The sequence below is a fragment of the Etheostoma cragini genome, chromosome 14 (genome assembly GCF_013103735.1).
Source record: "Etheostoma cragini isolate CJK2018 chromosome 14, CSU_Ecrag_1.0, whole genome shotgun sequence".
Classification (NCBI taxonomy): Eukaryota; Metazoa; Chordata; class Actinopteri; order Perciformes; family Percidae; genus Etheostoma; species Etheostoma cragini.
Window position 1 is genome coordinate 13,227,425 of NC_048420.1, and position 12,703 is coordinate 13,240,127.

Here is a 12,703-nt window from a genome sequence, read left to right on the forward strand (position 1 = left end):
TTGGAATAACCTTTCTTTCAGGATTTCAACTTTAAATGACACTTTCAACTACTTCCAGTACTTATATTTTAACTGCCATTGAAGTCAAGTTAAAGTAAGTTAGTTTTTTCGTAATCCAATAGTAATGTGATGTTGTATATTTTCCTAAATAAAGCACTACAGCTTCACTGTGCACTCTCAGACAGCAAGAAGACATACTTCCATCCCTTTTCCTATTTCCAGTGATCTATTATAGAGTACCCTTCATAATTTTTCTGCAACATCCAAGAGACTTCTGTCGTGTATGACTGTTGTGGCTATAAGGTTTGCACAGGATTTGAATAAGGATGGAAACTGTTGGCTGTAATCTATGTGTTTATGCACAAGCAACACCTCAAACCTATTTTCAATTTGCTTTAGTGAGGTATAAAAATATAATGATGGGCTAACTCACTGCTGCATTACATCATTAGTGTACTGTATGTTCTTGTTCAGAAAGGAATGGAGCAACATTGTTGAAAAAGGGAGGTGTCGAAATAAAAAAACAGTGTTGATGTGGGTGGAGCTGGTTTTGCCATGCATGACTAGCTATGCTTGGGTGAGGTACCAGAGCACAGTTCCTGGCTGTGGCGTCTGGGAGTGTAGCGCACTTAGGAAAGGGTGTTGGCTGAGCATGTTCAGGATTCTTGATTACAGGTACAGAGGCGGAAAATCATTAGATAACTAACGTACTGTGGAGTCAAAGTGCCACCCCTCACATTTGGACTAAACTCACTTAGATGTTTCCAATAGATAATTGTTTTACATTGATCTCTCTAAACAGCATGACATTTCTCAACATGTTGCATTGTTTCTACATTTAACAGTGAAAATGGGAGCCGATTACATTCAAGTTATAAACTGGCATCCACTTCCATATATATCTACGTCTTCTTTCTCTGCATTTAAAATGGTGTAGACACCACAGTTCTACATCACCTGACCAACAGGACCTGTCTCTACCGCTTTAGCTTTCCCTATTACAAAAGGTGAGAAGCTTTAAAAAACAGTCATGTCCATAATAGGACAGTTGGATTGTTTCATGTTTATGGTGTTAACGTCACAAGAGCCTTGAGAGAGAAATCATGTAAACTATGAATAAAACTTGGTATAAATAAATAAAAAATAGTAATAATTAAGAACATTTGTATTTCTTCACTATGTTCGTCTTGTCAAAAGAGTTAAGTGTACAACACTTTTGAGCAGAATGGTAGGTCTATTTCTGAATTTGTATCATTAGAAAATTCTTCTTTATGATCCAATCCCTGACCTGTCAGTTTTACTCTGCTCCCTGTTCAACATATTTCTATAAATAAAAGTACAGCACCAGTAGGCTAACATAAAATACCAACACCGGGAAAGTAGCAACAGCCTTCTGAATCTTCCGACACCTACTTATTTATCCAATTTTTCCTCTCCTTATTATGCATCAACCATCTGTGTGTGCAGATGATAACCCTGTCCCAGGGCCAAAATATGTATCCTTTTCCTTGGTGTCTTATTATGTAACCTTATAATCCATCTGTAGGACAACATCCACTGTGGTGGGTGGAGTGCTGTGCAGACAGTACAAGGGGTGTCACTCATGGGCCAAAAGGGACGCAATGGTTTACACTGGACCATGTACAGTGAATTAATAAAATGTAAGTGTGGAAATCCATGTGTAATTTAAGCAGTTTCATTAGACTAAAAATTTCCATTTCAAAAAAAGGGACCTCTACTATACTGACAAAGCATGGGTAGATTAAGCCAACAGTTATTGTTTAAATCCAATTTCCCTGGCAACACAAAATGGCTTGTTATAATTAACCGCCTGGTACAGATCTGTTCAATACAGCATGAATTACAGAACCCTGTACAATAATCTGAGTTCATGTTGTCTAAGCTTTAGGCGCATAAATGAAAGTTTAGACGAAAGTCAACAAATACAGTTAAATTCAGATATGAAAAGCTATGAAAAAAATCAATGCAAGTGAAGTCTATACAACTCTAACAACGTGGTAGTTTTGCAACAGCTTTGTGATAAAAAAAATATATATAAAGTCCACTATGAGCTGATGGCAGGTGGAATGAGGACGACGCAACGTATAGATAGCTAGCAGCATCCAAGAAAGAAGAAAAATTACAGCTAGGTTTTCTAATTCCACATCACAATCTCATTTGAAGACCTGTGACTCAGAGGAATGAGGCAAGGAGCCAAAGCAGAGGATGAAGGAGGGGAAAGAAGCATGCGGATAAACAGCAAGAAAATCCACTGCTGGGTTTCAGGCACAGGCAGAAACGCATGGGAGCAAAACCACTAACAGAAACCAGGCTCCACCCAGGATAGGTGAAAGCCTGCCACGGGGGATGAAACATATGTTCACATTGGTGGCACAGAAAGACACCTACATTTGCATCAAATGCTGAGATGTAGCAGGATGAGTCATCTGGGTGGGCAAAGGTAAAAATAATACCCTGTGTGTCACAAAAAGATTCAAAAAAACTCCATTCTGAATATTCCTCCCTCAAAAGCAACGTTTCTCACGCTCCACAAACAAATAATGATGCCAACAAGCTTGTGCATGACATCATTGCTCAGAAAGGAAAAAGTCAGCTTTATGTGCTGTTGAGTCTTTTACCACATAGCTCCGTTTACACAGAAATATACAACTACTAGTTTTCCATGAATTAATTGTCAATACATATCAGTTGTCATGTTGATGTCTCAGGATATGCCTAAATCTAGAACTGATGATTGCAGGTGACTTCAGATTAAGCTGGTGTAAAGCTAGGCAGCGTCTGGGAAAGGAGGAGCGCTAAAAGTGTCATTGTGAACAATATGTGTTAAATTCTTCACAGTTACATGTTACTAGATTTAACAAATATAACCCGGACTACGACGGAATATATACCGTTTATTAGCCCAACAGTATGTCCTTATAGCAGCATGGCTAACACCAACAACAAACGCTAAAGTTACCCACAATACATCAGGTGTATCTGAACTACAGACCTTATAGTAGCTGAAAATACACAACAGTATGCACTTCATAAAAACTGATGGAAATCCTTTTCTAGCCTATTTCGAATATTATGAAATGTGTAAAAGTACTAACACTATTCATTTGAAAGCAAACATCTGTATTCTTGCAGACTATAGCACCCAGGCCTGATATCATTTTTGGGTTGAATCACACAATCACGGTCTTGCCTTTTAGTTACATCCCAACGCAACACTGTGACCATCTGAGTTCACAAAACAGTCAGCTAAGCAGCCTCCAGCGTTTGCTGCAGTAGTAGAGCAAAGCCATAACAACACAGACAGTTACATAACCAGAGCTAAATCTAGAGGTATTTTACTGCGGGAACGGATTCTCGGCCTCCTCCAGTCTGAGGCATCATTAATCACAGTGGAACAGAACGTGATGCTGCCCATTCATTTGGTCAAAAACTGACCGCTTTGCATTCATGTATGAAGTTAGCTGAGAACTGAGAACGTGACATTGTGCATCAAAGAGCCACTGACATTGTTTCAAACTACCAGGGTGATATAGGCATAAAAGATGGTATTGGAGATGCAGGTTAGATAGAGAAAGTTTTAAGAAAAAGCATCTCCAGATAAAACTCAAATAGCCATAGCATTACATGGAGGTAAACACAGCAGTTTTTGTATGTGCCGAAACAGAATTCTACCAAAACAGTAAACCCACTGAGTCTAGGTTATTTCACTACAGCCATTTGTCATCAGCTGTAACAGAAGTTAGTCAACAGTGTCCCTACCCGATGTGAGCAGACTGCGGATATGAGTTGCACATGCTCAGATTTAAACGGTTTACGGAATAGCATGTCACACTAACATTTGTGAAATCCATAAAATAATGAACATTTCTCATCACATACAACAACAGAAGATGGAAATCATTTCAAAAACGTTTTAGCTATCTATGATTGTTTGATTGCCAACGTTAGCTCAAAACACCATTCAAGTGACAGCCTTCGTTGTGTTTGATTGCTAACTTGTAGCCAGCAGTGAACAAACTTTGTTAAGTAGGTCAATTTTTACAGTAATGACATTACAAAAGTCTCTTGTTAGCAACTTGTAGGCTACTTATCACAAAGTGACGCATGCACAAATGGCGCAACTGGCCCAAAAACACTAGGGCTGCATGATTATGGCAAAAAATCTAAATATTGAGAGCACGATTGTTCAACAGGTCTACTCCCTGACTTGACTTCAATTATTGTACTTAAAAAAAAAAAAAAAAAGACCTGAACTGAATTTTCCTGAATTTTAAATATAATTAAACAAAAAAAAATGAAAGGAATTTATAAAGATTAATAAATATATTTTTTTTTAATTTAAAATTTGATTAAAATGAATATCAACTATTTGACATTAACGTCAGTGCACTTCCGCAAGCTACGAAAAAACTACTAAACATATTGAATTGATTAAAAAATAAATAAAAAATAAAAGTAGAACAAAAAACATTAAGATTTTAAAGAGGAATTTGTCGTGGCCAATCGAGAAAACATGTGACAGCCCACAGTCTATATACACCACAATTACATGTACAAACAAACTACAGTTAAAACACACAAAGAATATTGCACAATACACTAAAGTACACCAATATGTTGCACATTCCCCGCAACAAAAACGTTGAATATTGCACAGATGCCTTCCATCAAAATATGTTGTAGTGCACCGCCACCACCTATGCAAAACATATTCAGCATTTTGGTAATATATACTGTATTCAACATATTCCAGTAACTTACTTAACAAAAATAACACCAAAAGCAGGGGGGGTGCGTTGGAGTTATACATTTATTGAGAGAAAACCAGAGCATAACTTTGAAACAGAATGCGGCACAATAATCCCTTTATCTTGATTGTCTTGTTTTCATAATTGTTGGAAGTCAAAAACCATAATTGAAAATATTTTCTAAGAAAATCTGATTTTATTATATTGCCCATCCATGTAAATGCACAAACAAAAGAATCTGCAGCAATCATTAAAAATGATGTTTAAAAAAGATGCTTCATCTGCTACACTCTGCAGTGCACAGCTATGTCCTGCTGTGCCCTGTAATGCCGCACAGTGCCCTGCTATGCCATGAACTACTACAAAGAACTGCTACAAACTACTATTTTTTTCTATTTTTGTTATTTCCACTAACCCCAACCGGCCCGTCAGACACCGCCTACCAAGAGCCTGGGTCTGTCCGAGGTTACTGCCTAAAAGGAAGTTTTTCCTCACCCCTGTGCTTGCTCTGGAGGAAACTACTAGAACTGTTGGGTCCTTGTAAATTCTGGAGTGTGGTCTAGACCTACTCTATCTGTAAAGTGTCTTGGGATAACTCTTGTTATGAATTGATACTATAAATAAAATTGAATTGAATTGAATTTTGCTCTTAAAATAAGTCAGAAACAGTCTTTGTAGAGACAGGGCTCATTGCCTGCAGGGACTGGTGAAAGCAGGGAAGGAGACACACATGCAGACACGTGCGGCCCCTGTTCAACCAGCTGCAGCACGGAAGCCATTACAGTACACTTTTACATGCAAAAACATGCACTGCTCTGCTGAATCTGAGCCACACAGCCAAATAAATCTAACCTTTAACTGTCCAATTTGAATCTAAAATTTAAATTAAAACTAAAAAAAAGAAACTGCTCTGTGACTAAACAACACTTCAAACTTGGTGAATGAGGAAATAAACCTTTAGATTTTTTCCTTTAACCCTGGATTTCTTTCAGTTACCCGCCTTCACTAACCCCAACAACCGCGGTCCCGCATAAACTGTGTCACGACGGTGGTTAGCAACTAGTTTAGTCAACCCAGGGTTTCCCAATCCATCAGCGCAATTCATATACAAGAGGCGGTGTTTGCACAACGTGACCAATCGCAAACATCTACCTGAAGAAGAGCAAACTATAATTCTACATGAATATGAAAAACGCATACAGGGTTTTACAGGCAAAACGCAATACAGTCGCTGCTTCCTAAAACTGGAAGGAAAGCTGGCAAAAAGGAGCCGACGCTGTAAATGCGTCAATTACAATGCTTATCTTTATATCACTATCAATATCTCGTCGGTACGTTTAGGTGCAATTACCAATTTTAACTAACATGTTATCTCGTTACATATATGCTCTCCATCTCTGCAAGATTGGGAATGATTGAGATTTAGGGTTAGACGTCAACAAGTAACGTCACCCAACATCGCTTAGAGCACCTTTAATCTTTAATTGAGGACCGACTGGGTTAAGCTTGTCCTGAAGGCTACAACAGAAGGTGCTAATTTTAAACAAATTTCCTTGAAAAAAAATAATATTTACTACTAGCCATGACGGTGAAAATAAAGCACCAAAAGAGAGAAGCTTACTCATGACCAGACTTAAAGCAAGTAACAAATCAGTGTCTTGTTTGAGATGATTATCCCAGCACAGGTTCTTTGGTGTAAATGAGGAGAAGTGGGTCACCTCAACACAGGCTAAAGCTCCAAAAGACTCAAGTGTTGCTAGTTGGCAGGCACTCTTACACAAGGAACTGAAACACAACACACACACACACAATGTCATACAATTCGGGGACGCAGGTCTATGGCCAAGATGTGAGTAAGTGGGAGAGCACTGCTGTGTATTATCAATTAAAAGATTAAAACAGTGTTTGTGTTAGTTGCTTTGTGCATTAAATCAATTTACTCCAAATGATCAGTATTGAATTACGCCAAGGAAAAGCGCCAGGGTGAGTTTATAGTTCTCTAAGAACATTAAATTATGTTGAGAACATGAAAAAAAAAAAAAAAAAAAAAAAACTCCAACAGGACAAACTACAGATATGCTTTGCTGTGAGGCAGTTGTGCCCTGAGCTAAATGCTAATTGTTTTTCAGTTTTTTTTAAACAGGTGTGTATTCGAGGTTTGGTCACGTGTGGATTCTGTGGTATTGTCATGCTGATGTACAAAGAGTCGTTGTGCAAGATATTGTATATGTCTAATACCAAAAAACAAAGCCAAAACTCTGTTTATTTGTAGAAACATAGTACAATCAAAGCTAATGATGCATGCAGCAACCCAGCATCAACTAGCAAAATATTAGATTAATATAAAGAAGAGGAAAGAGTGAGCTGAGGTGGAGGAGTTACAGTATATTTCCAACTAAGCTATGCAAAACCACACACATACTGGGCATGCCTGCAATTACACAAACTAATATGCAAACATGAAGGCCGATCAGACTGCTCAGAGCCAACAGACAGCTCTGTGTAATTAGTCTATGTACACATAATAAAGCTTTAAGAGATACTTCTCCTCCCAGGATTATACAGTGTACCTTGCTTCGCCTAACAGACACTGGACACATGTCCTCTTTACGTAGTTTCAGTGATGATTGCATTATATTATAGAAAGTAATGCATTTAATTAAAAAAGAGAAGAAGTCATAGTCACTCTTAAGTGCTCTTCTGCATCAAAGTGCAGAAAACAATAAAAATAGAACAGAAGGGGCTACTTGCACAGAGCTTACTCCCACTTACTAGTGAGCATTACAGGTCAGGGCTCAATTGCTGGGACAAACACTTGAAAGGTTTTCATTCTTACATTTGGATAGGTAAAAACTTGTTGTTACGTTGCTGCTGAGCATTGACATATCTACAGTCATACCAGTTCCTAAAGAGAAAACTACACACAAGAAAATACTATCCCTTTTCACCAGCATTGATAAATCAGTTAAAGTTCGTTTAAATGTCTTTCTGTATTGGCTCAATATAGACGAAATGTTTTTTCCCTCAAGGCTATGTTAATATTATTGCAACACAGAGGCCACGCCAGGCTATTTGTGGTGCAATTGCTCACTAGTAGATCCAGTGGTGGGCAGGCTGTGAAAACAGTTTGTGAAATATTTTTGTCATAAGCAAACTAGATAATGCAAGACAGTTATGGTATGGAGAAAATAAAATATCTGAATTTACATTCCAGTTTAAATTTGAAAAAAATAACTACTGTTCTATTTTGAGAATAATAAAACTACATGACCACGAAGAATGGCAAACCACTCTACCAGCATTTTTTGAAAAGTGAAAACTCTTTCCTAAAACTGAACTTGTAGCAATTAAATAGACCGTCATGTGAAACTCACCTCCAATGACGTGGGGGCAGGTTGGTATTTATCTGTAATGACACAACATTAAGAGTTATTCACAAGAGTTATTCACAATCATAAACAATGGATAGTTATTAATTTGTGCAAACACACCCTCTAAATTACTTATGGACATGTTTTGTGTAATTGTGCAAGACATCTTTAAAGACAGACAACACACCTCATACAGTGTTACAAAACATAAAATATTAAACTTGGGAATGGGGAAAAGACCGACTTCAGCGGGAGCTGAAAAGCATGATTGCTCGTCAGTGCTGAAGACTGAGTGAATCAATTAATGATTAGGTTTTCTCTGCAGACACTGAACACTGCCTGAGGCAAATTGAGGTGTCAAAACCTGCCACTGGGGGCTGGTTGTAGGGATATGACTGTGACTCATACTTGGGAGAAAGACATTGCCCTCTCAAAATGGAAAATCTAAATAAAGACCCTTAACCATGACCTTTTAAGTAAGCCTTTTCCTAACAAATTACAAGAACCTTGGACAAAAGATAAAATGAAAACTTTTACAATCTTATCTCTTCTTCTGTTACTGGCTTTTCCAGCACACCTGTACTTCTGGTTTTTCATGTGCTCAAATGTAAAAATAACAACAACAAAAACACAGTTCCCCCACTTAAGCATTATTTTTACATGTACTTTTACTTTTGGACAGCTAATCACTAAATAAAATAGTGATTGGAACTAGACCCGGACAATATATTGATTTTATATCAATATGGTAATATGCGACTCTATATTGTCTTAGATTTTGGACATTTTAATATGACGTAAGTGTTGTCTTTTCCTGGTTTTACAAGCTGTATTACAGTAAATTGATGTCATTTTCTGAACCTACCAGACGGTTCCAGCTGTTAACTTTACCCACCTAAATCATTATATCTACATTACTGATGATTATTTATCACAAACCTCATTGTGTAAATATTTTGGGAAAGCAGTAATTGTTAACCCTACAATATCAATATAAATTTGGTCCAAAACATTTCATTAGATATTTGATTTTCTCCACATCGTCCAGCCTTAAATTGGAACAGAAGAACTGCCAGTAGGACTAACGTCAGGGGCGAAAGTACAAACAGAGATATCCACAGACTTTGACATCAGTCCAGAGTGTAGCATTTGTTCATTAAATATAAATAAGATGGCCAGAAGTGTCATGTCTCAGTATACGAATATAAGTGCCATTTCAGTTTAGAATTCCATCAACTGAGGAAATGATTGAGTATAAAAAAGGGACTACTCTGATTGCTGTGGCTGCATACTATACTTTTTTTTTTTTACATACAGAGCTTAAGGAGACATTAACGGAAAATACTTTCATAGTGTAGCTCAGTTACGCGCCGGCCACCGTGAATTACAGCTAATGGACAGGCGCAAAAAATAAACCAACGTTCATTTGGAAAACACTAGACCCTCTGTTTGTCCCAGCCAAGGAGAGATGGCTTGGCCAGGGCCCTGGTCTCTCCTAGAGTGTGTAAGTCACAGTGGGCAAGTTTGGAGGGACTGTCCTATTCAGAGAAATGCCAACCTGTGGGCTGCTGAAAAAATGGGTTCACAGCGAGTGGGATTTCTACTCTAAACTAAGAAATAAATACACAAGAGATAGTAAATCCTTTTTAATCCTCTGCACTGTATATGAGTCATTGAAAATATTGGGGTTAAACAAGAGCCTCATCTTGATGCAGCATTCAGGCTCCATTCAGGCCCTTTTCTAGGCAAAGTGAAGTGTGAGTGAACATATTCTTCCCAGCGCTATGCGAATTGATCGGACTGCAGCAGGAGCAGCGCGGATCTCGCATCAACTGAGCCAAAAAAAAAAAAATACCTTGCCTTGGACTCTGTGCTGCTTATTAGACTGATTGGGTTTACTATGCTTCGCAAATATACAAAACGTCCTGCAGTGTTTGGCTCGAGATGACATCTTGATATGAGCAGTGAGATAGGAAGAGTGACTTGAAGACGTCAGTGTTGGCAGACTGGGTGTTGGCCAAAAAAATGGCACCTTGTCACTGACTCATGTACAGGCCATACATAGATTTCATTAGCATTGATCTTCTGCTGGGGTAGCAACCTTTGAACCTTCCAGCTGAGCTACTGAAAGCGTAATGGGTCTCACGTCTCTCTCATCAGCAGGCCTAATAAGAATCAGGACGTGGCCGAGTTGTCCCAAAATACCTCAGCCACTAGCCAGTGGAACAGCAAACTCTCAGAATAATCTCCAAACTCATCAGATTTCTAAAGTCTGTGCATCTAATCATCACATGTATTCTATTTTTAGCAGTGTCAAGACTCTCAGCAGCACAGGCTGAATTTCAGCAGTTTGTGCTGTGAGTATAATTTCCACACACAGCAAACATAACTTGGTTGGTTAAATATGCTGAGATGAGGGAGAGCTGAGAGGGGGGGGGGAATAAGACGAAAGGTGGCTAATAACTTCCATGGAGAGATAGGATAAAACCTTAGTGCCAAGGCTGTGCTGACAGCCACGCCTCCTCCCACTCCCAGCTTTATCTCTCACATATTAATGGAATGAGGTACAAAGGCTTTGAGTTACTCGTTGCACCTGGTGTACTGGCGGAAGCCTTTGAGACCCAGAGTAATGCAACCCCAGGTGTAAATCTTTGCATTGACTGTATTCCATGACAGCAGGGTCCAAGTCCTTCAGACTGGACTGATTTGATATATTCTGCCCGTTCCTGTCCGTGAGGCCAGACAGTTAGCGTGTTGTTAGGTGCATTAGAAAATTGTTTTCTTTTCATTCAAAAACAAGAGTTTGGTCTATAAAATGTCAGAATATAGTGAAAAGGGTCTTCACGTTGCTTGTGTTTTCAAACAACAGCCCAAAACTCCAAAGTAGGTCACAAAAACAAGCAATCATCTAGCATTTCAGAAGCTGGTATGAGTGAAAGTCTGGCATTTGTGCTTAATGGCGTAGCAACATTTTTGCATATTAATTTTCTGTCAATGGACTGATCAACTCATCTAGCCATGGTTTCACCTCTGAGGTAAATAGTCAAGAGGGAACACAAAACAGCTGTGGACCTTACTAATCAGAAGAGAGTGGATCTACTACATGCAGCCCATGTGCATGTAAGCTTCCAGCTTACTATTTTTATGAAACTATATTAAAACGTGTTTCCATTGTGTTTAAAATATCCCAGGTGTATTTAGCCCACACCAAGCACTCGCTCTGATGCCCCCACTTCTCTGTGCCTTTACCCAACTGTCACAACACAAACGATGGGGCTGTAAGGCAGCAATATGAGTCATCCGCGTTTGTTTGTTTGTTTGTTTGTTTTCACTGTAGTCTCGATGCTGGTATTGCTTTGCTCTGGACTGGGCCCAAAGTGCTCTGTAGTTTGGATTCCTCACATGGTTCATTGTTTACTGTAGCCAACTGACCGCTGCGGGAGTTCCATTTCAAACATCAACCCCGGTAGTCATTCTGAGCCAGCCAACGTACACCCCAGTTTGAATAAAGCAATAATATAAGCCCCGTTTATAATGCACATATTAGATCATATCGTGTTTAAATAAATAAAATGTAGGTTCATATTTGCTTATACAGCTTTCTAGCTGTGAGGTTTTTAATAACCGCATCGGGTGTCTGTAAACAAATTCCCCACATGGCTTGAAGCGGACAGTCACAACAATATGGCCTCTTTGTAGGGATGCTCCGTTCGTTTGGCCTGCGACTGCTGGGAAGGAAAAGGCTTTATTGTTCACAGCCAGTCTTCGTCGTTTTAGCTGCGCAGTTAACAAACCAGACAAATAATTGTGTTATTCCCGACACCGGGTTCGTTTACCTGTGCGGTCTTCAAAGTGCAGTTTCACAGTCCCGTCTCTCCCGATCCTCACATCCCCGGCTCCCTCGATCCTCCTCGGATAGTCGACGGCTGAGGCACCGGCAGACTTGGAGCTTTTCCTCTGATATTTCTGCGCTAAAGTCCGACAACACTGATAACACACCGCCCATGCCTGTTCCTCGTTAATCGGCTGGCTGTACAGTTTGAGGATTTCTTCCAATGAGACCTCCGCCGCTCCATCGCTGCAGTCCATGTTCACGTCCCCGGTGGAAGAATCCCGAAGTATGGTCGGCGAAGTCAACATCTCGTCGTCCGTCCCGGGCGGCCTGGCCATTCTCACCTCATTATAACCACATCATATACGGAGAAAAATAAACGCAATTAATATGTCAGAGTCACTCGGCTTCATAGACTCAGGCGTTAAGCTCTCACTCAGCTGTTTTCTCTCCGGTGAGAATGAATAGCAGTGTTCACTAAACGACTGCTAGCTTGTATCCGCCTGGTCTCACTGCCCGCCGGCTCACTGCGCATGCGTCGCCTGTCCGCCGGAAATTTTCATTTTGAATTTATATAGCCTACACAGAGCTTCCGCCATCAGGTGTGTAATCCAAAATCCAATCCAAACAATATTGCAATAACACAACAATAAGTGTTGTTAAGGCTAAAGGGTCTATTATAATTGTGTATTTTAGTGGCTGAATAGATGGCAAGTAACTAAGTAGCCTCA

General features: G+C 39.4%; 1 protein-coding gene across 5 annotated transcripts in view; it reads right to left on the reverse strand.

Moving 5' to 3' along the window:
- spire1a (spire-type actin nucleation factor 1a) overlaps positions 1-12,487 on the reverse strand; it is a 30,077-nt gene extending 17,590 nt beyond the window's left edge. For 3 of the 5 annotated variants that reach the window (XM_034891606.1, XM_034891607.1, XM_034891605.1), the window contains exons 1-2: positions 11,977-12,487; positions 8,144-8,175 (exon numbers count right to left, since the gene is read on the reverse strand). In XM_034891606.1, the coding sequence (XP_034747497.1) occupies positions 8,144-8,175; positions 11,977-12,310 (366 nt within the window). In that variant the 5' untranslated portion in view covers positions 12,311-12,487. The remainder of the gene's footprint in view (positions 1-8,143; positions 8,176-11,976) is intronic. The other 2 variants (XM_034891608.1, XM_034891609.1) reach the window with 1 other exon arrangement.
- Between the last annotated feature and the right edge of the window lie 216 nt (positions 12,488-12,703).